Raw genomic sequence first — 25,891 nt, forward strand, 5'->3', positions numbered from 1 at the left:
CCTTCACTATCACTCCTGTTTGATTGGCTTTGATGGGATACTTTTTTCCACCCCCTGGTTTTTGGGGCCCATAGGTCTGCAGCTTGTCTTCACAGCCACACTCCTCACAGTAAAGCTGACACCGTTCCTCCAGTTTCACAAAATGAATGTGACGTGGTTACCCAGACCAGGACCTAAACTTCACAGAGAGCCCAGGTAGGAATGGGCCCCATTGTGGTTGTCAGAATCAGCTGGGGAAGATTTGTATTGTCTCTAAATAAGAGAGCAGTAGAGCTGGGTGTGCTGGCACATACCTGTAATCCTAGGCAGAGGCAGGGAGATCTCTGAGTTTGAAGCCAGCCTGATCTACATAGTGAGTTACAGGACAGCCAGAGCTATGTGGTGAGATCCTGTCCAAAAAAAAAAAAAAAAGGGGGGGGTGGGGAGATGGGGTCCTGGTGCTGTCAGTCATGGGAGTGATGTGTACTTTGAATACCAATTGAGCAGCCTGAAGCCCATGAGCACCTGGGTAATGCCAGGCTATTGGTGCAGCAGAGATGGTCCACTGGGGTTAGCCCTGGCTCATACTGCAGCTTGGGGTTAACATTTTGATTAGAGGCAGATGTAGTTGGTAGGGGTAGGGATAGAGAATATGAATATCAAATGACTAATCCTTTGAAAGAAGTGGGTTGTACTTTCCAAGGGGAACACACTGATAGACCATAGTCACTCTATGACATTTCTGCCGTTGCTGGCTCTTTCTTAGCTGATGTCCTTTCCCTTTGTCTGCAGCCTGCTGTTCTGATGCCGAAAGGGAGGCAGAAAGTCCCACACTTGAATGCCCCCCTGGGCCTGCCCATCTGCCTCTGGCTGGAATTAACCGGGCTCCTCTTTATGGTTCCCTGGGTCATGGGCCTGTCAAAGGCAAGTGGGCTTGACAACTTGGGTGCAGGGGGGCTAAGCTGGGCCGTACATCTGGACAGCCTGGAAGGAGAGAGGAAGGAAGAGAGTCTGATGCAACAGGCAGATGCCCTGGCACAGGCAGCAGGCCTGGTGAATGCTGGACGCATTGGAGAGCTCCATGGGCACTACCTCCTCGTCCAGCCAGCTGGGCACAGGCAAGCCATGGAAGTGGAGGCCATGCGGCAGCAGGCAGAGGCTGTGTTAGCCAGGCACGAAGCTGTGCGCTGGCACTCAGAGCAGAGGCTGCTGAAGAGGGCCAAGCGCAGCATCCACTTCAATGATCCCAAGTACCCTCAGCAGTGGCACCTGGTAAGTACCGCTCAGATAGACAGGTTCTGCTCTAGTGTGCTCTCAGCTAGGCTTTCTCCTACTGCCTTGTGTTTTGACTGAGGGGTCATGTCTGTGGACTGCAAATAGAGTTTGCTCTTAGCCCATTTCTTCTCTCTGCTGTGAAGAGCAATGCAGTGCTGAGCGTGTATACGTTCCCTGTGGCTATTCTTCCTGAGCCCCTGTTTAGTGTGCCCCTTTGGCTGAGCTACTTCACCTCTCTGTGCAGTCTCTGAAAAATGGAGACTATAACAGTACATACCTCATGGAATTACCATTAAAATGAGTATAAGTGTGAAGCACTTAGAGAAGTATCTTACATGTAGTAGACCCTGTGATGTATAGGCTAACTGCTAACCTTATTGTGTCATAATTACCACTCAGCCCTAGCCACCGTTTCACCCCAAGTCACCACAAGTGATGCCAAACTTTCTTGGAGACCAAGGAATGGAGGGGCAGGACTCTAATGGACCATTCTGGGCTCTGTTTGGCTCTTTGGTAGAAGCCAAGGGAAGGGGTAGCTTTAACTCATCCTTGTGAACCAAGTTGTATGTCCCTGGATTTCTCTGTCTCTCCTACAGAATAATCGACGGAGCCCAGGCAGAGACATCAATGTGACAGGTGTGTGGGAGCGAAATGTAACTGGGCGAGGGGTGACAGTGGTGGTGGTGGACGATGGAGTGGAGCACACCATCCAGGACATTGCACCCAACTATGTGAGTGGCCTGGAGTGACCCCTTGCTGCCACGTTGCTTCTTCTCTTTGGTGTTAGCTCCCTTTTGTTTCCTTTCCTAGGAAGTGCTGAGCCACGCCAAACAACCTGGGAGGGGGGCCTAGTGTTGTTCCATTCTCCTTCTCAGTTAGCTTTCCAGACTGGCAGTTAAGGCCCAGAAAATGACTTTAGTCTATAGCAAGAGCAATTCCAGGCAATACTTCCTGCTTCCTGTTGTTGCTACCCCAGCCCTGAGGAGCAGGGAGTGGCCTTATAGGCACCTATTAAGGTTCTGAAAGCTGGCTAAGGTGTTTCTCTTAGAGAATCTGAAATCTCTTCTCATGGGTTTCCCCCAAGCAATGGGCACAGTCCTATACAGGCAAGAGAGAGGTTTGCTAACACCTTTGGCCCTTCTCAGTTTTTTCCCCAGTGTCCTTGGCTCATGTATCGTAACCCTTGTTTACTCAAGGTGATGGACTTGCTAACTCTTAGAGGTGGAAACTCCCAGTTCCTTGTTCTCTCTGACATTTAGGAACTGACCCATTCTAACCAGTAAGTGACCACTTGTTGGCTCCTCAATGTTTCAGAGCCCAGAGGGTAGCTACGACCTGAACTCTAATGACCCAGATCCTATGCCTCACCCTGATGCGGAGAATGGTAACCACCATGGGACCAGGTGTGCAGGAGAAATTGCAGCTGTGCCCAACAACAGCTTCTGTGCCGTGGGTGTGGCCTATGGGAGCCGAATAGCAGGTAATTCATTCTTCCCCTATCCTTGGGAAATTCCTGGGACACAGGGGTCATTCTCTACCCTCTTTCCCATTCTGAAATTTCTTTTTCCCATCCTCAATGTCTGTAGCCTAGAGCAAGGAGTAAGAGCATACCAGGTTAATTAATTCATTGACCTTTCAGGGCCATGGTCTTTCAAATGGGTTTTTTTAATAGCAACAATATTTATTCACAGTATAAAGCATGTAAACATGGAAATGCTCATGTTGTGGGCTGGAGGTCCTAAGCTGCACCTGCTCAAGTCTGCTTACTGTTTCGGATCATGGCTGTACTCACCAGTGACCCACATCACTGTAACAACCCCCTCAGCCTAACTATGTACCCTGCTGGTGTTCTCCTGTTTCATGAAGTGCCTTCTCACCAGTTTGCCTTCCACAGCTCCACATCTGTGGAGGCTGCTCTCTCCATCCCTTGCTCTTCATTGTCTCAAGAGAGCCTCATCTCCAGCTGGAGGAAGTTCTGTGGTTCTTTCACCTCTCAGTCTTGTTGATCAGGGGAAGGGAAGGCACTACCCCTGAATCCTAACAAAAAGGCCTGGCTGTAACCCTCATATTCCCCAGTAGGGGGCCTCAGAACTCTGCAAATGACACTACAGAAGAGGCCAGAAACCTTCAGGGTCCAAGCCCCTTCTGCTATGTAGTAAATTTAAGGCAAGCCTGCACTTTCTGAGACCCTGTCTTTAAAAGTAAACATTTTTGAACTAGCATGTATATTGTGTAAGGACCCAAACTATAAAAGAGGGGTTGGTATGTAGCTCTGTAAAGTGCTTGTTATGCAAGGATGAGGACCTGAGTTCAATCCCTGGCACCCATGTAAAAAAATGAAAATTATTGGGTGCTTTTGTAATTCCAGCACTGGGAAGACAGAGACAGATGAACCCCTGGGACTCACTGGCCAGCCAGCCTAACTTAAATCGTCAAGCCCTGTTTCTGAATGAGAGACCCTGTGTCAAAAACATAGACCTTTTGCCTCCACACACTTAAAAATGTGAATGCAACACCCCCACAAATGTGTAGCCATGAAACATGTGCACACACAAGGGTACAAAAGAACATATAGGGAGCCAGGCGCTGGTGGTGCATGCCTTTAATCCCAGCACTCAGAAGGCAGAGACTGGTGGATCTCTGTGAGTTTGAAGCCAGCCTAGTCTACAGAGTTGAGTTCCAGGACAGCCAAGACTACATAGAGAAACCCTGTCTCGAAAAATAAACAAAAAGAACATATAGGGGAAAGTAAGTCTTTTACATACCTCCCTACCACCTGGCACCCCACTTGGTAAGTATGCACTATTTCTAGTTTCTTGTGGGACAAGCATCAGTGAGGAGCTGGTATACCTTCAATGCCTAGGTATCCGGGTGCTGGATGGACCACTCACAGACAGTATGGAGGCTGTGGCATTCAACAAGCACTATCAGATCAATGACATCTACAGCTGCAGGTAAGGAGTGCTGAAGGTGAGAAGGTGAGAGCCTGGAACAGATCTTCAACAAAAGCATAGCCAAATAGGCTGCCTCTGGCCTAGCAGTGGGTCCCTGCTTAGACTGAGCTAATTAGGCTGTTTTCCTCATTTATCTAGATCCCCAGCCTCTGGGTACTCAGTCTTAAACCCTTGTCACTGTAGTAATCAGGTTGCCACAAAAAGAGTGTCCCAACATGCCCGTATTGTCTAAACTCACAAGGCTCTTAAGAAAAAAGTGGGCCGAATTTCAGTGCCACCTTCAAAACTGTACATGAAGCTTTAGACTGTGGATCAAGTGGCTGGATAAGAGGAATTTAGGGTGGCCCAATTCATACTGATAGAGCCTATTCTTCCTCTAAGTAGTACCTTTCTTAAATTCTTTTTAATTTTAATTTATTATTTATTAGTGGGGAGGGGTTACATGCTGGTGCCATGGTCAGAGGACTACTTTGTATAGACTCTTTTCTCCTATTTTTGTAGGCTCCCAGGATCAAACTCAGTCACTAGGCTTGCACAGCAAGCACCTTTACTGCTTAGGCATCTTATAGGCCCTACTCACCTTAAGAACCAAGAATTTGCCAGGCATGGTAGCACACGCCCTTAATCCCAGCATTCAGGAGGCAGAGACAGGTAATTCTCTGAGTTTGAGCCAGCCTGGTCTACACGAATTCTAGGATAGCCAGGGCAATATAGAAAGACCCTATCTCAACAACAACTAAGAGTGTAAAGAAAAGAACTTGGAGCAGGAGAGATGGCTTGGTGACTTAAGAGTGCTTGAGGCTCTTGCAAATGACTTGGTTTTGGTTCCCAGCACCCACGTGGTGGCTCACAACCGTCTGTCACTCCAGTTTGAGAATATCTGCCAGCTGGCCTCCTTGCGCACTCTACACTTGTGCTTGCACATACATTCAGGCAGAGCACTCATATAAATAAATAAAATATGAAACCTGTAGCATACATTTCACTTCCGTTTTCAACCTTGGAAGAAAATGAACCTATGACACCATGTATCTTTTAATCATGGGGTTCCTTGGGAGATGAAAAAGCTGCAGGCAGGGAGACCATAGCTGTGCAGCTCCAACTTCGTTCCACCCTTCCCTTTGTGTCTTTCAACAGCTGGGGCCCAGATGATGATGGGAAGACGGTAGATGGTCCTCACCAGCTCGGGAAGGTAACTGAGGTGCATGAAGACTGGGAAACTTGACATCCTCTTCGTTCTGTTCTAGAGGAGCCACCAGCCAAACCCTCTTCCCACCCTACCCTCATTATAGTGCCCAGTTATACCATTTAGCATCTGTCCTTTCAAGAAAGAGTGTGTGCCTTGCTCAAGGTAGGGCCATTAGAACACTGATTCTCCGAGAAAGGAATGGAACAGCTTCCAGCTTGTTTCTCTAGTATCTTAGTCTGGGTTTCTGTTCCTCACCTTGCTCTGTCATCTGATAAACAGAATATAGCTGTCAAACACTATTTAACTCTTAGCTTTCTCCCACCTTATGTCTATGTCTAAATCTCCTTCCCTCTTGCCAAATGCCCTTTCCATTTTTCTTTCTAGAAGTGGGAGGATAAGAGTGGCTGATCCAGTATGTACAGGTCTTTCTCTTAGCTCCTTGACTAATAGCCTGACATTTTTGTTCTTCAGGCCGCCTTACAACATGGAGTGATAGCTGGTCGCCAAGGCTTTGGGAGTATTTTTGTGGTTGCCAGTGGTAACGGGGGCCAGCACAATGACAACTGCAACTATGATGGCTATGCCAACTCCATCTACACTGTCACAATAGGTAGTGGTCTAGAGATTTTGTGGGAATGGGGTCAGTGGGTATATTTTGCATCTGACTTCACTCTGTTTATCTAAGTGTGTAACCATGATCATTTCTTAGCAATCAGATAGGACTAGCCCAGCTCCTGCAGGTTCTCAGAGCTTCTCTGGGACATGTTCTACCATTCCCCAGAAATTACCCACCTATCTCCACTACCATTAGAATGGGTTCGACCTCCACTCTGGTCTCTTTCCATGGCCACTGGCTTGAAGCTGCCTCTGGCTACCTTTTAGCCTAAATTAAGGCCCCTTAGCTTATACTCCCAATCATAGAGTTTGTCATTCCATCATTTGCTTGCTTGCTTGACTTTCTACCTGACTGTAAGCTCCTTGGCATCAACCTAGTAATGATGAATCCCTAGATCACAAGGGAGTGTTCCCACCCTCTCTACCACTGCACACTGCCTCCTTCCTACCCCTTCCAGGGTGTGGCCTTCTCCACATGGCTCTAATGTGGCTCACAGTAGATCTTAGTCAAAACTGAAAACAAGTGACTAAGTTCAGAAATGGGAGGCCATTGATTTCCCTGAAGCCTGTGGGACAGTACAAGAATTCCCTCTGCCATTTGAGGCTACCTGCCTACATGCAGATGAGGACTGTGGTGGTTCTTTCAACTCGGGACAAACCCATCCCTTCATGAGGAAGGCAAGTCTGGAATGAGGTGCTAACTATAGGAGCCACTCCTTATGTGAGCCTCTATCTCACTTTTTCATGCCAGGTGCTGTGGATGAGGAGGGGCGGATGCCTTTTTATGCAGAGGAGTGTGCCTCCATGCTAGCAGTTACCTTCAGTGGTGGAGACAAGATGCTTCGGAGCATTGTGAGCGCTTTGAGGGCCCTTCTTACAAGGTTTCTCTCCAGCATCTATGGGGTGGCAGGGGGGAGTTCGAGACAAGGGCTCATTCTAGCTGAGACTGGCTTGGAATTCATAATATGGTACAGATTGGCCTTGAATTTACAAACTATTTTCCTGCCTTGGCCTCCTATGTGTTGAGATTACAGGTGTGACACAGTATACTGGTAAAACATTTTTTTTTTCCAACCTATTCTTTGTGTTAGGGTCTCATATAATGTAGGGTGTCCTTGAATTCACTATGTAGCTAAGGATGGCCTTGAGTTTCTGATCCTCCTATATTAGTTTGATCTTAAACTTTTTAACTTGGTAATAGGATCCCTGTGGTAGAATTTGGGATTTTACTACTTTTTTTGGACTGAGGTCATCACTGCTGTGCTGTTCAGTCCTTTTATAAATATTGACTACCCTGTTCACCTTAGGAATAAAGGCAGTGCTTATCTCAAGGATGCACAAGATACCAAGTTGGAGCTAGCTTGTGTCAGTGTGACCCCATCCTTCCCTAGATCTCTGATTAAAGCCAAAGCCTGAGAATACAACAAGGGGATTGAGCTTCTATAGCCCACCCTTGAAGGATTCTGGGACCTCTGCTGGGCTCCAGCCCATACTACGTAAATCAGGCCTCTAGACCACAGTCCTAGAGCACCCTGTATGTCTCTGTTGCCACTAACAATGTCAAGTAAGAATAGAAGAGTCAAGGCCAGAGTTGGGCAGGAGCCAGATGCTTGTCAGTTTTTGCCAGTAGCCAGTTGGGAGGTCTCTGGGGCCACTGGGAATTAAGCAGCTTCATCTTCACACAGGGTCAAGTTCATTTCCAAAATGAAAAGTTTGTTATGCCAGTAAATGACTTCTGGTCAACACAATGTTCCAAGGCTCTGTGCCAGTTGACCTCCACCCCAGGGAGACCAGAGAAGGGAGCAGACTAAAGTGAAAAGCAAGAAGCTTGCAGACAGCCTGGGGTGCTACTAGCCTGTGTCAGGAAGATCAAGAACTTGTTCTGCTCTTTCCACCTGGCAAAGCTCTGGGACCCACCCACTCCTGCCCACTTTGAGGAACCTCAGGAGGCTCTGTAGCAGAATCATTGTTGCTCAACATAGCCTAGCTTGCCTTCCCAACCCAACTATTTTTCACCCTCACCCCCACCTTCCATCTGAACTATAATTTGTCTGGATTTGAAAACTGAGTTTATTCAGCCAAGTTCCCATCTTTGGAATGCCCTTGCTTTGGCAACCTCATGTTTGTGTGACCAGGCAGCTGGATGGAGCTGTGCCTCTGAGGGTAAGGGCCAGGGGACTAGGCTTCCCACCATCTGGCCTCCTGCCCAGGGAGCTTCCCTAGACTTTCCTAGTACTGTGTGATGTTCTTGCCATTATGGGCAAGTTCACAGACTTCACATCTGTACTCTAGATATCACTGTGAGGCTTTTTCCTTAACAGGAAAAAATCAATCTGCTCCCTGGCACCAACCAGACTTCCTTTCTCGTTGAGACTACAACTTGGAGTGTTTTTCCCTTTTCTTTGAGAATGCACAGTGTCTGGATAAAAATTTACATCTTTTGGCAGCTGCTGTAACAGCTGGGAAGGGGGGCCAGGAATACAATGGAGAAAGTCAGCTCTTGGAGGAAGTTGGCATCCTTGTATCTGACCCAGAAGAGGAATTTGAAAGAAAAGTTCTAGCCTGTACTGGCGTTGTGTGAGGGAGCAGGGTTAGCAGGGCTTGTTCAGCTAAATGTTAGATGCCCTTCTTTTGATGGGACATGAAAAGAACTTGATACCAAACAGACAGATACAGTCTTTTCCTGACTTCTGTGTCTTATTTGAGAAACATGAGTAGAAAAGAGGGATTCACAAAAACCCAACCCAGACCCCAACCAGAGCAGGAAGCAGCTTGTCCTGTGGTTGACCAGTTGTCTAATAGTAAGTGGCAGATAAGCCATGTAGATTCTGAAACCACAGCAGGGTTCAAGCAAGGCTGCAATAATCTTCTTAGGGAACATGCTCTCACCAGTTACTGTCCCAGCTCCAGCTAGGGCCCAGTAGCAGCTCTGGCCAATTCTCTGCCTAGTTGGGTAGAGAATTTGGAAATGAAATTGTCAAGAATTAGAGGAGCAAGAATCGGGAGACTTGTGTACCCACATCCTCTCACACGCTCCATCTCCTTTTCGTACAGTCGTGCCCCTAAAGTCTCCACAGTTTCCATCACCTAGAGATCCCAAAGGCTGAAGGATTCAGGGTCCCCTAGCCTACCCTCTGTGATTAAGGAAAGTTACAGCCCTTGCAAGGCCAGGGCCACCTGTTTGGATGACTGTCCAGTTCCCCTCCTCCAGTGTCTAACCCCTCCCCACTCCTTATTACACTTTGTAGGTGACCACTGACTGGGACCTTCAGAAGGGCACTGGCTGCACAGAAGGCCACACAGGGACTTCAGCTGCAGCTCCTCTGGCAGCTGGCATGATAGCCCTCATGCTGCAGGTGCGGCCCTGCCTCACATGGCGGGACATCCAGCACATCATTGTCTTCACAGCCACCCAGGTTAGAGTTGGCAACTAGCTAACAAGTGCCCAGCCCTACCCCATTCCAAGGTCAGACTATAAGACTTGAGACTTGGAATGTCTCAAATGTTGGGTGGGATATGTAAAACACTTCCATGGTGGGGGATGTAAAGCACTGGTGTGAGGACTCCCATCAGTACCACAGAACAGAACTCACTCCTCCGTCTTCCGTCAGGACATTTACCTAAGATGAGCTGACAGGGCACTGTCACTTAGGAGCTGGTCCTCTTGGCCCCCTTTCAGGAAGCAAGCTGCTCAGGTAGTGAGGTCATGGGAGGTCTCAGTTTTTTTGAGGAGATCCACTCCTAGTCACCTTCAGTGGGAGGGTCTGAGCTGGACCAGCTGGCAGGTGAGTGGAGAGAAGGGAATGCTAGAGATTCACCAAACCCTCTGCTCTTTCAGTATGAGGATCATCATGCGGACTGGCTCACCAATGAGGCTGGCTTCAGCCACAGCCATCAGCATGGTTTCGGCCTGCTCAACGCTTGGAGACTCGTCAATGCAGCCAAGGTGAATGAGATGTTAGCCAGCAAGACACCCTGCATAGAGAGACTACCTGATATCTAAACATTGCCTGGCATTTTACAGGCACTTGGTCACTGTAGCCCTCACCCTGGCTGATAGCTGTCTCACAGTGAAAAACACAAGTTCCCAAGCTGTTAAGAGTAGCAGAGCTTAAACGGGGTCTGGGCTTTCAGTGGTTTTGGTTCTCCGCTTCCATTCTAGACATGCCGTTTCCTCGGATTCCTGAACTCGGTGTCTCAGGAGCATTTGGGGCTAGAGTTAGGCCTTAAAGATCTTATTGAGGGTGTGTGTATGTGTGTAAGAATGAAATTACAATAAGTTTTGTTTGTTAATTGCTTTCCTTGAACAGATCTGGACATCTGTCCCTTACTTAACCTCCTATGTCAGTCCTGTGCTGAAAGAAAATAAGGCTGTTCCTCGGTCCCCCCATTCTCTGGAAGTGCTATGGAATGGTAAGCCTTCAGTACAAGGGGTTAATCTTAGGTTTAAGGTTGAGGAGATGGGGAAACTATGCTAAGCTCATCCTCCCTGCCCAGTTCTTCCCCCTCCTTCAGGAGCTGAGCTGCAGCCAAACCTGTGGACTTTGCTTTGACCATTTTAGGGCATGTTGCTGCTTCTGAGTTGGCTGGCCCCTGGCTGCTTAACAAGACCTTTCCTTCTCCTGAGTTCCTACTAATAAAAAGGAACTATGAGCAATGGGCTAGGAAAGCAGTGGGTAGAGTGGGAGTTGGGGCTCTGGGCGCCTCAGCAGGGGTTGAAAGAAGTTCCTTTGACTTTCTTGCCAAATGGCCCTATCCAGCCCAGTGGCCTCAGCATGAAGGAGAAGAATGTGAAGACTCTGATTCCCAAGCTTCTTCAGAGAAAGCCAGATGCTGTCTCTTAGTGGTAGGACAGAGGTATAAGTGTCCTGGGCTAGGGTTGCCTACTATCCTCTGCTCTTACCTCCATGGCTTCCTATTATAAGGTCTCTGTGTGAAGGACTAAAGGGCATCTTCTAAGCCGGGGGATGTGGCTGTATGTTCAACATAGAGGTAGAAACCCTTCCAAGAGAAATGGGAAGCTAGATCCAGATGTTTTTGCTCAGTGACCCTCTGCCTACACTGTAATTGTTTTGGTGCTTGTAAGAAAATCCAGTGCCTCAGAAGTGCTAAGCACATGCTCTATCACTAAGCTATACCCAACCTCTCTGTTCCTACCCTTACCCTCAATGGCCAATTTTTTTTCCCTTGAGAAATCTTGACAAGCAGAGTTATTTGCTACTTTCTGTGAATATTGAGGTGTGTTGTACTTCTTACTGATGTCAGCACTCTGTCCTTATTTTTCCTGTGCCCCTTGAAAGTGCTCAAACCAGAGATGGTATCTAGGAGAAGGAATGACAAAAGGAGAGACCTTGGGTGGGAGGATAGGGCAGCCTCTCTCCATGGAGGCTTCAGTGAGAAAGGTCAAATGCCTTTCTCCCTAAGTGTCCCACTCTTGCCAGTTTCCCTATGCATGGAAGGAGACCTAGGGCTTAGGGAACACACTTGTCCCTAAAAGGCATGCTGTCTTTGAAAAGCCAGGAAATGTACCCAGGAATGTAGTTCTGGTAAGCCCCTAGCCCTCACACACTGTCTGGAGGATTGTGGGCCATTTAACCTTTACTCCATCCAGGACTGTTTCCTCTCACTTCTATCAGATGAGCAAGTGAACTTGGAGGGACAGAGACCTCCCCAGCTTTGTTAGCCTCTCATTCCTATTATCCAGGGAATGTTGCCCTTAAGTTTGACATCTTCCATAGGTCATAAGGCATCTGACAGTTGCTTATTGGTCACTAGAACCATAGAAGAGTTAGATGTTCTGATAGAAGACAGTGAGATGTAGGGAAGTGAAGAGAGCAGGATGCAGAAGAGGGAGGTAAAGATCCAGGAGTCTGGCTAGTGGAGTCCTTTGCCAGGGTGGTAAGTAAACCTGCCCACTTCAGAAGCCAGGGAAAGAGACTCCTTGCCCTGAATACATTCAGCCCTCAATAGATAGAACAAAACAGAACAGGTGGTGTAGCCTGAAGGCTGGCTTGGTGGTTGAAGAAGTGAAATTCACATGATACAGAACTGAGCAACTCAGCCCAGACAGTCTAGACACCCCATCCCTTACAATCCGAGATGGTCCAGACACCTCATCCCTGACAGCCACAATAGATCTAGATGCCTTATAGCCCTTACAGCCACAGATAGTGCAGACCCTATCCCCTAGAGCAAAGCCTAGGGCAAAGCAAAGTCTTCAAGAGAGATCAGGCTGACTTTAGGTCTATGGCTGGAAGCAAACTAGAGGCAGAGGGAAGCTGAGCATGATGATACCTATCTATAATCCTAGCACTCACATGTCAGAGGACAGGAGGATCATTGCAAGTTCAGTTTGGTTAATATAGTGAGTTTCAGGACAGCCAGCGCTGCAAAGGGAGGCACTGTTTTAAAGGGGGGGGAAAGAGGTAAGCAGAAGGGTCTGACTGGACAGTACCAGAAGAGGTGAAATAACCTTAAAGGGTTCAGAGCAATGTTAATCAGGACTTTTAGCCATAATGGAGATGTCCAGATGTGTGCAGCTATTGAGTCAGTCAAACATTTCAGATGTGGCTAGTGTAAACAAGGAACTGACTTTTTTCCTTCTAGACAGGGTTTCTCTGTGTAGTCCTGGCTGTCCTGCAACTCACTGTAGACCAGGCTGGACTCAAACTCATAGAAATCCACCTGTCTCTGCCTCCCAAATGCTGGGATTAAAGGCGTATGCTATCATGCCAGGCAAGGTACTAAACTTTAATTGCATTTAGTTGCAATGAATTTTTAATTTAAGCAGCTTTGTGTGCCTACACTATCATGTTGACAGAGCAACTCAAGATCAAACAGGCTGGCATTTCTTTCCACTGAGAGTCGAGAGGAAGGAGCTCACACTGGTTCTGAAATCCTGTCAGACGTGGCTGTCTTCAGGGAGCTGATAAAGGACAGGATGGCTAGAACACAGGCTGCAGGGAAAAGGAAGACCTAGAACTGGAGAAGCAGGTGGTGCTGCATGTGCCATGGTTTAGCACTATACTTTTTATTCATTATTTATTTTTCTTCCAGGCGAGTTTCTTTGTGTAGCCTTGGCTGTCCTGGAATTCACTTTGTAGACCAGGCTGGCATGCACCTGCCTCTGCCTCCCACATGCTAGGATAAAGGTGTACAATACCACTGCCCAGCAGCACCTATACTTTCTCTTGAAAACTGCAGAGTCTTTGAAATGGGTGGCCCCCAGTGTGTGGAGTAAGGGTGATGAGGGAGAACTGGAATGCTTCCCAGGTCTCCTCCTACAGATACTTACAGAAATCCTTACTGGTGAAGTGATCCATTATCGCGGTAAATAAGGATCAGGATAAACAAATAGGCCGAATAGATGTTTATTCAGGGAGAAATAACTTACAACCTAGACAGATGAACACCAGGAAATTCAACCCGATCCTCTCCTGTCCGAGTCACGCCAGAAAGAGAGCGCCTTTCCTGGCTCCCCTCCGACCTCCTTCCACAGGTCACTTCCGCCCATGGCTCCACCCCCCAATGGGTGTGGTCAGTGCCAGAGAAGGACTATCTCACTACAATTCCCCTTTTAGTCTAAAGAAAAGATTTAGGCTTAATACAAAACTATATACAAAACAGTGAATAACAAGTGTGCTCTAAGAAAAGGAAAATCGAGAACAAAATGACCTACAATCCATGCTTAGGGGATCCTAGGAAGGAGAAGAAATGGAAGTCGTCCAAGAAACAGGTCTATTGGCCATGTGTTGATAATTTAAAATATTCAGTCATTGTGAAAGTGTATAAGGGAATTGTTCTGTTATGACAAATATTCTAGCACCAAATGACATTTAAAACTGCATGCAGCAGGCTATGGTGGCATAATCCCAGGAGTCTGAGGCAGGAAGAATCTAAGTTCTTGCCTGGGTTACATAACAAATTGAAGGCCAACCTCCCTGAGCAACTTATCAAGACCCTGTCTCAAAATAACAGCAATAGTGGTTAGAGAGATGATTCTGGTTAAGAGCAGGTACTGCTTCTGCAGAGGACCTGAGTTTGTGTCCCAGAACCCATGTTGAGCATCTTAACAGTTGTCTGTAACTCCAGCAACTAGGTAATCTTCTGGCCTCCATAGACACTTAAATTCACATACCAACATACAAACATATGTGTATATTTTAAAATTAATAAAATAGGGGTCGGAGAAATGGCTCAGCATTTAAGAGCACTGGCTCCCCTTGTAAAAAAAACCTCATATTTGGTTACCAGATCACACATGGCAGCTCACAACAGTTGTAATTCAAGTTAGGTGATCTGGTGCCCTCTTTTGGCCTCCATGGGCACCAGACATGTGTGTGCACATATATAGGTAAATACTCATACACATAAACAAATGTCTCTCTTTTTTTTTTTTTTTTTTTTTTTTCCCTGATGTTTTTGAGACACGGTTTCTCTGTGTAACAGTCCTAGCTATCCTGGAACTTGCTTTGGTAGACCAGGCTGGCCTCAAACTCAGAGATCTGCCTGCCTCTGCTTCCCAAGAGCTAGAATCAAAGGCATGTGCCACCACTGACACACATCTTCCCCCCCGCACCCCTATTTATTTATTTTTGGTTTTTTTGAGACAGGGTTTCTCTGTTATCCCTGACTGTCCTAGAACTTGCTCTCTAGACCAGACTGGCCTCAGACTCAGATCCACCTGCTTCTTCTTCCCAAGTACTGGGAGTAAAAGTGTATGTCACCATGCCTGGCATGCTGCCAAGCTAAATCTTTAAAAAACAAAACACTAAAATAAAAGTCAAACAATAGGGGTCTGGAGAGATGGCTCAGAGGTTAAGAGCACTGGCTGCTCTTCCAGAGGTCCTGAGTTCAATTCCCAACCACATGGTGGCTCACAACCATCTTTAATGAGATCTAGTGCCCTCTCCTGGCCTTCAAGCATACATGCAGGCAGAACACTATATAATAAACACATATATATTTTTAATTCAAACAAAAAGGGCTTATGAGGGCAGGAGAGATGGCTCAGTGGTTAAGAGGAATGGCTGTTCTTCCAGAGGACCTGGGTTCAATTTCCAGCACCCACTCACAACTGTCAACTGTCTAAACTCTAGTTCCAGGGGATCTAACATTCTCATACAGATAAATATGCAGGCAAAACAGCAATGCACATAAAATTTTAAAAATTTTAAAAAAGGGGGCTTAGGATAAAGCTCTGGTATAGCATTTGGCATACAATAGGCCTTGAGTCCAAACCTCAAAACCACAAAAGGAAAATGTATGTTGTGTTTTTTGATAGAAAAATACAAAGGATGATTAGGAAGGAAGCAACAATAGTGAATATAGATAGCTTTCTCAAGAAGTCTGACAGTAAGGGAGTAACAATGTGTAATACTTATATAGTCTTAATACTTGCTAGGTGCTGTTCTGTACACTTGAGCTATACTAACAACCCTAGGGCCAGGTCCTTTTACTAGCCTGAGTATATAGATAAAGCAGCTAACTCAGTTTTCAATGCTAGAAAATGACAGCTAGGATTTGAGCCCAGTGGATGTCTCTAGAGTCCTGCTACTGGTGTTTTGCTTGGTTGGTTGGTTGGTTGATTGATTTTTTTTTAATTTTTATGTGTATGAGTGCTTTGCATGTTTGTATATCTATGCCCCCATGTGTTAGAAGAGGGCACTGAATTGGAGGTCTAGACAATTGTTAGCAGCCCTGTGAGTGCTGAGAATTGAACCCAGGTCTCTGGAAGAGTAGCCACAGCTTCTAACATCTCTCCAGCCCCTGAGCCTGAGCTTTTGACTAGTAGGCAGAGGGAAGTGAAGAGTGGAAAAAAGACTTATGCATTTTTTGGTTTTTGTTATAGTAGGAAAAACATAAACCAAAGATCCAGCCAAGGAGATCAATAGCTGGGCTGGTGTTTGACTCTTGCCAAATAGTGTATGAAAAGGACAAAGGGAACTAGAGATGTAAACAGTGTTGGTGAGAAGAGCTATAAGATATTAGAGAATCAGGAAATAGGAATGGATGGGCCATTTTCAGGCAGAGTAGGACAAATGAAAATACACGTGCCTGTGTACACAGAGAGGCAAGGTGGATAGTAACCAATGCCTCACAGGGTGCCTTTCATATTTACTTCTGTTCATCTCCTTTTCTAACATACCTTTAACTAGTTTGTATTGCTTCTGTAATAAGCACACCCATAATGACAGTTACTAAACAATGTTGAAGTCAACCTTGGCTTACAGAGCAAGTTCCAGGACAGCAAGGGCTACACAGAGAAACTCTGTCTAAAAAACAAAAAAGTAAAGTCCTTCTCATCTTAGCTTCCCTTTTCCATACTTAGTGCTTCTCTCTCTTCCTTATCTGTATAATTGAGGTGTCACTCTTTGTCTCATGTGTTTGGAAAAATTAATGCAGGAAGAGATACTTTAGGAAGAATTATATCTCACTGCAGTCTAATTTCTTAGTCCCCAGTTGAGTCTCCCAGTTTTGTTAGTTGAAATAATTGTAGATTTGTAGAAAGTTACAAAATAATGAGCAAGTAAATCTCATGTATCTTTCCCCAATGTTAATGTCATATTATTATAATACAGTATTAAAGCCAAGAACCTGATTGATAGTGGCACAATCCATAGAACATGATGAGTTTTACCAGTTTTGCATGTATTCAATGTGTGTGTATGTGTGTACTTTTGTAACCACTATCAAAGTGAGGATCTGAAATGCTATCCTAGTACTTCTTTGTGTTACCTCTTCACGGCCACATGAACCCCTTTCCCATCCCTGAGTCCTGAGAACATCTGTTCTCTATCTATGCAAATGTGTTACTAGAGAAAGTCATACCAGTGTAATTATGCAATATGTATCCCTCTGAGATTAGCTTTTTTGTTCCGCATAACTTCTTTAAAGTGTATCCAATCTAGTAGCTTCATAAACTAATATTGTATTGTCTCCCACATATGAGAATTGTTTGTTTACCTCTATCTTTTTAGTGGCATTTCTCCTTTTTTTGGTGAAGAGTGCTGTTTCAAGACAGGGCTTCTCTGTGTAACAGTCCTGGAACTCACTTTGTAGGCTGGTCTCGAACTCACAGAGATCCACCTGCCTCTGTCTCCCAGGTGCTGGGATTAAAGGCATGCACCACCACTGCCCTGCTTGCTATTTCCCCTTCTATAATGTCCTGTGATAGTCTCAGCTGATTTTCTTACTCAGCATATCTCACTGCTATGTGCCTCAACTCACCTAATATGCCCCATATCGATTACACATATCATGTATCATTTTCTATTTGCAGCTAAAGGGACTATATGCACTTCTCTTTGTATTTTATACATCTCATCTGTTCCTAAAAATGTGGGAGGTGCGTAGTGGATGGATGAATGATGGGGTCCCTTACATCATGTAGGCTGTGTTGTCTCCCTAGCTAGACCCTAAGCTAGATGGGAACTTGTTTGCAGCACTGCATTCCATTTACTAGTCTACACTGTTCCAGAGATGTTTGTATGTGGCTTCAGTACATGTGTGTGTACCTTTGTATACGTTGGGATGAAATGAGGGCGTAAGTGTTTATGGGCTGGTTTCCCAGCTGCCAAGCCTGACTTCCTACAGTCAGCAGGATGGACCTGGAGATGTCGGGGCTGAAGACCCTGGAACATGTGGCAGTGACAGTCTCCATCACCCACCCACGACGTGGCAGCTTAGAACTGAAACTGTTTTGTCCCAGTGGCATGATGTCTTTGATCGGCGCACCCCGAAGCATGGACTCGTATGTACACCTGCCCATAGCCTTCTGACCTCTCTTCATAATAAGGGCTTTTCTCAAGAAGGTGCTGACACTGTCCTAAGAAACTGCACCACTTGTCCTTAGCAGCTGGAAGTCATGGGCCGTGCTTTATTCAAGTGTTTATAACATACTTAGCATTATATTCTGCATGGGTTCCCTCTAATCCTTTGGCTAAGTGTAATAGTGTGGATGTAGTTGTATCACTGGGGAAGCTAATAAGACAGGAGGATCACAAGTTTGACACCAACCTGAGGTATCTATAAAGACCCAGTTTAGTTTCATAAGTGAACGTCTGAAGGTCTTGTAGACATTTGTTCAATATGCTGGGCTCAATGACTAGCAAGGCAGAAAAAGGAGCAGCATATACCATAACCCAGCACTCAAGTTACAAAGGTGGAAGAGGAAAGAATTCAAGAGCAGCTGGAGCTTTATAGCCAGGTGTGTCTAAAAGAGGAAGAAAAAAAAAAAAATCTGCGGGATTTCCAGGCCTGTGCTTTCTCCATGTTGTCCTTTACTGCAGACAAGGACACAAGTTCCTCATACCCCTAGATCCCAAGAACAGGGTGGCTTAAGGACTCCTCATAGCCCCCTCCCAAATGCTTATAGTTCTTTCCTGTTCCTGGGCTGAAGTTAACTGTCTGTGCCAGGCCATCCATGTGTTCTGCTTTGCTCTTTCCCAGGGATCCTAATGGCTTCAGTGACTGGACCTTTTCCACTGTGCGGTGCTGGGGGGAAAGAGCCAGAGGCATCTACAGGCTGGCTATCAGGGATGTAGGTGAGCCCTCGTCTTACCTTACCGTGTCCCCTTTGAGTCTCACACTCCCCACAGGCAGTGTTCCATGGGTAATAGGTAGGGTTGCTGTTGGTGAAGGTGGAACATGCCAAGAAGGATGTCCTGTCCTAAAAGTAGGCATTTGTCCCTCCTTCCTAAAAGTAGGCATTTGTCCCTAAATGCTCATTTATACTGCCTCTATATTCCTTGGAGAAGTGACTGATCCATTTTTCCTCAGGATAGCAACAAATATTCCTTGTTGAAACCACATTTCAAGCCCTTTCACATATAACCATCCTTCGGCCAGCCCTGATAGGCAGGTAAGGGCAGGACAAATTTTCACCACTTTGCTTTTTAGAAAAATGGAGGTCCTTAGGCTTAAAATAACATATATAAGATCATGGTAGCAGTGAAGGTCACAGTAACAAGAATACTGACTGTCTACAGTATCAGCATGGAGACTAGAAATGGAGCCCAGCCTTCCTAACCTCCAGTCAGAGTAGGTATTCTCTTGACTGGCAGCTTTTGAACCTTTAATTTGATAGAAGGACATTTTTTCCTTGTAAGGAAAATCCCAGAAGAAATCCCAGAGCATGGGAGGCAAAGACAAAACCCTGCTTCCCATATGCCTTCAGCCTTTCTGTTCTGTCCCTATGAGGTAATTCTGCAGAATCTTGGAACTCTGTGGGTCACAAACTATGGCAGACAGTGTGGTCTGAATCCCTTGGGTGTGTGGGTGGGCCAGGCTCTGCTGTTCTGCATGGCCAGCAGTGCACAGTTCATGGTTACTCACTGCCCTAGGAGATGAGCCGCTCCAGGTGGGCATCCTCCAGCAGTGGCAGCTGACCCTGTATGGCTCCATGTGGAGTCCAGTAGACATCAAGGACAGACAAAGGTAGGTATGGCTACATCCATCAGAAAAGAGGGGGAGATGGCCCTTGAGGGGAGGGGAAGAGGTGCCACCAAGGGAGCCCAACATTCTGAACCCCAACTGTGCTTCAGGCTACTTAGACCAATGACAAGAGTCATGGACTGGGAACCTGGGGTACTTCTGCTCTCCCAGCTTTAGGGCTTCCTTCAATTACAAGATAGAGGGCAGATGGTATAGGTGCCATGTTAGTAGTGTATCCTTGTCTTTTCTTTCCTGTAGTCTGTTAGAAAGTGCTATGAGTGGAAAATACCTGCATGATGGCTTCACTCTGCCTTGCCCACCTGGGCTGAACATCCCTGAGGAGGATGGCTACACCATTACCCCTAACACACTTAAGGTACAGAGACCAAAACCCCAGCTAGAGCTGACAGGACTGTCCTGGGAGAGTTGGTTCTTGGCATTACTCCAGGTGAACTGGGGAATGAGAGAGTTGGGAGACATGGGTCCCTAGTGTCACTCCTAGCCTTTTAGCTCCCTCCTTGAGGACACTACCTGTATGTGAGGAAGACTAGGGCAGTGGTTGGGTTGGGAAGGCGGTCCCCAGAAGGGAGACGCCCTGGACTGGAGCTGGTCACTAACACTGTCAGTGTTTGACTTTTCCCTAGACCCTGGTGCTGGTGGGCTGCTTCACTGTCTTCTGGACCATTTATTACATGTTAGAAGTATACTTGAGCCAGAGGAACATGGCTTCCACCCAAGGTTGCAGGACTGGACACTGCCCCTGGCCCCAGCGGAGCCAGAACTCCAGGGAGGTGGGGACAGAGCTAGAATCAGTGCCTCTATGCAACAGCAAGGACCAGGATGGAGTGGATTCAGAGAATGGGAACTGTACTACCACCTCTAGCTTCCTGACCCCAGAGCTACTCCGTGAAGGAGACTGGAATCTGTCCCAGAGCAGTAAGAGTGTCCTGGACTGTCCTCAGCACCAACCCCCAGACCTGCTACAGGGGAAGGATGGACAGATCTGCTAACCCCAGGACCCAGAGTCCTCCATGTGCAACAGGCTCTTTCTAAAATTGATAATGAGACTTCCAATCATGGATGCTCAGGAGAGAAAATGGTGACATCTGGAACCCAAGGCCTCTGAAGCATTCTTGGTGCCCTCGGGGTGAGGGCCATCTTAAGAGCAGTAGTTAAGGACTGGTGATCATAGGTTCCTCTAGCTGAGCTTTGCTGTTAAGCCTTGGACAAGGGATTGGTACCCACACCAGGCAGCCTTGATCTCACCCCTCTGAGGCTGCTCAGGACCTCCACCCATTCATGAGTTACACAGGTGCCTGTGTACCCAGGAACATGCTCAACACAAGTGTCACTGTACAGAGGGCCCGAGAGGCTGGCAAGAACCTGGACATGCCTACCCTGAAAGCCGCTGCCTTCATTACCCTTTGCTGTGCACCTGGTCCGAAGCCAACCTCAAGCCTGCCCTGTGTCCTTCACCACCACTCTCCCTTCCTGCTGAGGGAATGGTGGCACTCCTGGGAGAGGTGGGAGGCGCGCACACGCGCGGTCCCCAGCACCCCTGCTGCCTCATTGGGGACGTTGGTTGGCAGGACTGCAGAGAGATGAGACACTAAAGTTGTCAGAGACAACTTGGGAGCCTCTGCAAAGTGCTCAGGGAAATGGCCTTTATTCCCGAGGCCAGCCATCTGCCTGACTTTTTCTCCATTCTTGGCCTTCTCCCCTTCCCATCTTCTGAGCTGATTGTTGATCAGAATTTTTTAATGCTTAAGATTTGATTTTTACTTTTCACAGCAGCATTTTGTTGAATTTTTTTCTGCAAAGCTTTTCCAAAATAAAAACCAGAAGTATAAAAACCCAAACAGTTCTACCACTCCCATCTTTCCTCCCTTCTGCCTCCCCAAAGCTGCCGCAGCCTCCAAACCTCTGGGTCTGTGGGGCCTGAAAAGTCATCCAGTCTTGAGCGGCCAGGAACACATGAACCCCAGCTGCCCCCTCTCCCCTCTCCCCCACCCCCTCCCCCCGCTCAAGTTTCCTGGAATAGTAACAGAATTGACTAAAGGAATCAAACTGCCAGCCAGGCCTGAGAAAAGATGGATGTATATGTATATATATATATATATGTATGTATATATTTTTTTTTTTCCTTTTTGAATTTCAACCCAAAAAATATTCCAGGAAAAGATGGAGGCTGGGCTGGGTCTCCTTCAAAGGGCATTTGCTACCAAGGACAGTGGGCTGGCCAGCACCCAGGCTACCTAGCCCGCTTCTCCCTGCTTACTCCAGGATGGGAGAGACAGTAGAGGTGGGGGTGCAGCTGGGAACAGGCCGGGGGCGGTGGCTCTGGGGTAAGAAGCTGGGCTGAGGCTGGGGACAGGTGGGGGCTGCCCATGTGCAGTCATCTTTGCCCAGTGACAGCCTCAAAGCTGTCAGGGCTAAGAACCTACATAGGCGTGGTGAGGCTAAGGATGCTGCAGCCAGGTATCTGGGAAAGGCAAGTTCAGGCTGGCCTTCCCCTTCTAACTGATGATCTGCCGGGGTCGTCCATAGCCTGTCATGCCAGCCTGTGAGGCTCCTCTGTTGCTGCCCATCTGAAGGCCAATGACGTGCTTCCCCTCCTGCAGTTGACTCTCTGTGAACTCCCTCTTATGCTCTTGGGCTTTCCTAGAAGAAGAGGAACCAGAATCAGACTTTGTAGAACTTAAGTGTTCTCCAACTCCCTTCTGATCCCTGTTGCTTCCTTGTTGAGCTCCATTCTTTTTCTGTTTGTCTTCTCTTTCTTTGCTGAGTTTGGCTGGTCCCAAGGCGAGAGTCTAGAAGACCTCCCACCTGCCACCAACCACCCACCCACCCGTCCCCTCCCCCCCATCCCCACCCCACCCCACATCCAGTCCTTACTTGGGACTGTCCTGCTCTGCTGTGCCTGATCTTTACCATGGCTGACCAGCCCAAGACACCCCCCCTCACCTCACAAAGAGACCAAAGCTTAGGATCAGGGACCCAATGGCCACATACTTCATAAACCAGTTGGGATCTCCACGGTAGTGTCCATCATTCTTGGTCACAGCCAAGCTGCCCAAAGCCATTAGAGTCCTCTGCACTGCTGCCATGTCTTTGCCTATGAGAAGAGTGACCAGGGAACCAACTTTAGGACCTCACAACCATATAGGCAAGATCTGCTGCTGACTCGAAAATGGTCAAACCAAGAGCAAGTGTCCCCAAATCAAAAGAGGCTTCCGGAGATCCTACACTAAACCCTTGTGAGTGTGGTGGTGTGGTATGTTTTTTTAATGTGTACAGGTCTGGGATCCAGCACAGGCCCTTGTGCATACTAGGAAAATGCTATACCACCAAGCTGGTCCCCGTTATGTGCTCTCTTGAAATACCCTGGTTGTGGCATCTTTTGATATTCCCTCTCCCTGCCTGAGATTCTTGTTCCCCACTGTTTCCAGCTGTTTTCCCTCTGTACCTTCAAAGAGGTCAACAGTCTGGAACATGTCAGTCTTCGTGACTCCATAGTCCTCAGCTGCCTTCAAAAATTGAGCCACCTGCTCCATCTGCTTGAAGACCATGGAAGGTGGATTCTCGGGTACCTTCACTGGCTTGGATCCTTCAGGATACAGGCTGTTCACCAGCTTGCTCAGAATCTGCCAGGCACAGAACACAGCTGGACAGTCAGCTCAGGGGATCTGCCACAGCGTGCAGGGTGGCACACAAATCCCAAGACCCCCTTCACAGGGTGCAACTCACCACGCCATTCTTCAGCCACACCTGGAAGCCCAGACGCCCACGATCTGGGCGGCCCACATCAGGGCCTAACTGCATTACAATCCATTCCACTAGTCGCTCCTCCAACTCATCATCATACTTCTTCTCAATTTTGGACTGCACTTCACGGCTCATGCCATAGGATGGACCCTTGTTGGCCATGTTGAGACAGCTAAAGCAGATTGTAGAGAAGGGAGAACAAAGGGTCAGGGAATAGCTTGACTTCACTTGGGCTAAGCAGGCCTTTAGCTCCATGAGGGGTTCCCAACCACCCTAAACCATTGCACTACCTAGCTAGACCAAATTCATCCACTCACTACAAAGGCCTCTCTGAATGTGAACCTCAAGAAAAAAAAGGGGGGGGGATATTTGATATTTAGCATGCTACATACAGCAAGGGTCTTTCAACTTTGTTTTTTCTTTATCAAGACAGTTTCTCTGTGTGGTTCTGGCTGTTCTGAAACTTGCTTTGTAGAACAGGCTGCCTTTGAACTCAGAGATCCGACTGCCTCTGCCTCCTAAGTGCTGGGATTAAAGGCATGCGCCACCACCTCCCAGCAATCTGTCAACTTTTTATGTACAAGACCAGAGAATAGATATGTTAGACTTTGCAGGCCAGATGGCCTCTACTTTTGTCCGAGAACAGCCTAGATAATATATAACCAGTGTGTGCCAATAAAATTTTGTTTATAAAAACAGACAGCAGGCTGCATTTGGCCTATAGACTATTTTAACAACCCCTGGCCTAGAGCCAGCCTTCCCTTTTCCTTTCCCCACTTTGCTCTTTGCTTTCTTCTTTGTTCAGTACAGGGTGGAAACCAGGACTTAACATACGAGAGGGAGGTCTGCACTGCTAAGCTTTGTCCTCCGCCTTCTCTTTTGTTTTATAGTTTTGTTTTTTGGGATTTTGGTTTGTTTTTCTTTTTTTTCTCAAAACAGGGTTTGACTGTGTAGCTCCAGCTGTTCTGGAACTCTATAGACCAGGCTGGCTTTGAACTCACCGCAGTCTGCCTGCCTCTGCCTCCTGAGTGCTAGGATTAAAGGCATGTGCCACGAATGTCAGGCTTGTTTCATAGTTCTGAGGCAATGTCTTACTTAGCCCAGCAGGCTGACCTTGAATTTGGAATACTCCTACTTTAGCCTTTGGAGTAGCTGAAACGAAAACCCCACATCACCTGGTCTGCCTGCTAAAGCATTCTTTGCCAAGACTACAGAAAGGCACTAGGGAGGCCTTCCAGAAGCCACATTGTCGTCCCCCTCCCCAAAATTAAGCCAGCAGGTATCTTTGTCTAGCTATCAGTTGCCACCAAGTCTTTACCCTCTGACCCAGAAGCTGGAAGAGCAAAGTTCATCCCCCATGATGCAGTGATAAAACAACCTGGTAAAGCCACCCAAGTCCAGGGGTTCTCACAAAGCAGCTGCATTCTCAAGGAGACCCAAATGAAAGAGCATTGATGTGCCCATGTCAGCCAGCTCTGGCTGTTGCAGTTAGAGGAACCAGTCAGAATCCTGCGGTCAGAATACTCCTGGGATATCCCAGGGCCAAGAGTCTGTCAGCCAGAGCATGGGAAGCCTGCCCTGTGTGTCAGCTGCTGCCCCAAAGACCTAAGCCTGACAGCATTCAGAAGACCCAGACATGGAGAAGGAGGAAGGCTGCAGGGGCGGAGCAGGCAGGCAGGTCCCTGGACAGATACACTCAGGGCTGGAGCCAGACCCTGTCAACAGGGGACACCCTAAGTGGGAGGCCATACATTACAGTGTCTGAAAGCTTTCCAAGCCAACCCCTGGCTTCAGAGAGGACAGGCTGGAAGGAAAATGGTAAGAACACAGGCAGTTGGTCAGCCTCCCTCCTCCTTCCCATGAAAGCCAATACCCTTTCCCCCGGAGGTGTTGGGGAGCAGTGTCTAACTCTGGACATCTTGCATCTCACTGTCCTTTCCCCTTCTAAGTTAGGAGCTCCCTGGTTGTGAAGTGGGGCTAACAGTTTACTCAGAGAGCTGGAAGATGCCGTCTGTGAACTACATCACACACTGCTTGCAGCTTCACAGACCTCTTGGAGATGGTGGGTGGGCTTTAACCAGTGAGTTTACACAGTAGACTGGTGTGCTCCCCACTCCCTATCCCATTCTCTGAAGCCCATCATCTCTGAAGTTTGAGAGAAAAAAGAAAAACCAGAAGACCTCATATAAGCACCCAGCCAGAGGCAACCCACTTCCCTGAGATGAAGTTTCTGAGCATTGTCTTCCACCTGGGGCTGGAGAACTTAAAGGCCTGGTTTCTGTTGGGAAGTTGTAAACAGCTATGTCCCTCCCATGCCCACTGTGTGTCCTGCTCCTCTCCAGGAACTGCTGGAACAAAGAACCACAAAAGCCACAAAGCAAAGGGAGTCAGGTGCCCACAGCACTCCCTCTCCAGTCCTCCACTCAGCATCTCTCCCATTGCCCCATCCCAGCCAGGTACAAGCGCCTGACCATTTCCATCCATTCCCTACCCTGCTTGTATTTTCTTTCACCTGCCACCTACACAGGCTGGGCACTAGAGGAAAGCATGGGAGACGAGTATCCCTACATGCACTTTCATGTCCCCAGGGAGTTCTGAACAGACAGTATAAACTGTAGGTCTAAGAACAAGCCCTAGCAACAAGAGTACACACTACTACAGCCCTGACATCTGTAAGTTT

At 47.4% G+C, this 25,891-nt stretch overlaps 2 protein-coding genes across 4 annotated transcripts in view; one reads left to right on the forward strand and one right to left on the reverse strand.

Moving 5' to 3' along the window:
• The first annotated feature begins 46 nt into the window (after positions 1 to 46).
• Positions 47 to 21,305, forward strand: Pcsk7 (proprotein convertase subtilisin/kexin type 7). Of its 3 annotated transcripts, none has more exons than XM_051197318.1 (16): positions 47 to 195; positions 772 to 1,251; positions 1,851 to 1,985; positions 2,569 to 2,734; positions 4,118 to 4,208; positions 5,346 to 5,409; positions 5,869 to 6,007; positions 6,764 to 6,864; positions 9,261 to 9,428; positions 9,851 to 9,958; positions 10,323 to 10,425; positions 17,608 to 17,764; positions 18,463 to 18,557; positions 19,356 to 19,449; positions 19,705 to 19,822; positions 20,091 to 21,305. In XM_051197318.1, the coding sequence occupies exons 2-16, from the start codon at positions 784 to 786 to the stop codon at positions 20,454 to 20,456; spliced, it is 2,373 nt and encodes a 790-aa protein (XP_051053275.1). In that variant the 5' UTR covers positions 47 to 195; positions 772 to 783; the 3' UTR covers positions 20,457 to 21,305. The 3 variants fall into 3 exon arrangements, with proteins under 3 accessions (XP_051053275.1, XP_051053278.1, XP_051053277.1); XM_051197321.1 differs by having other exon boundaries at positions 9,261 to 9,368; XM_051197320.1 differs by having other exon boundaries at positions 5,346 to 5,400.
• A 259-nt stretch (positions 21,306 to 21,564) lies between these two features.
• The window catches only part of Tagln (transgelin), a 911,813-nt gene continuing 907,486 nt past the window's right edge, over positions 21,565 to 25,891 (reverse strand). Inside the window, exons 3-6 of the mRNA XM_051197337.1 lie at positions 23,194 to 23,383; positions 22,913 to 23,090; positions 22,459 to 22,561; positions 21,565 to 22,107 (exon numbers count right to left, since the gene is read on the reverse strand). Coding sequence (XP_051053294.1) covers positions 21,963 to 22,107; positions 22,459 to 22,561; positions 22,913 to 23,090; positions 23,194 to 23,373 — 606 coding nt within the window. The 5' untranslated portion in view covers positions 23,374 to 23,383 and the 3' untranslated portion in view covers positions 21,565 to 21,962. The remainder of the gene's footprint in view (positions 22,108 to 22,458; positions 22,562 to 22,912; positions 23,091 to 23,193; positions 23,384 to 25,891) is intronic.

This window comes from Phodopus roborovskii, unplaced genomic scaffold (assembly GCF_943737965.1).
Source record: "Phodopus roborovskii unplaced genomic scaffold, PHOROB, whole genome shotgun sequence".
Taxonomy (NCBI): Eukaryota; Metazoa; Chordata; class Mammalia; order Rodentia; family Cricetidae; genus Phodopus; species Phodopus roborovskii.

Bases quoted from the DNA above. Each gene is read 5' to 3' on its own strand.
- Pcsk7 (XM_051197318.1), top strand. From the start codon at position 784: ATGCCGAAAGGGAGGCAGAAAGTCCCACACTTGAATGCCCCCCTGGGC. The intron at 2,735-4,117 runs GTAATTCATTCT...TTCAATGCCTAG, and splicing joins CTATGGGAGCCGAATAGCAG to GTATCCGGGTGCTGGATGGA. The intron at 17,765-18,462 runs GTATGTACACCT...GCTCTTTCCCAG, and splicing joins GCACCCCGAAGCATGGACTC to GGATCCTAATGGCTTCAGTG.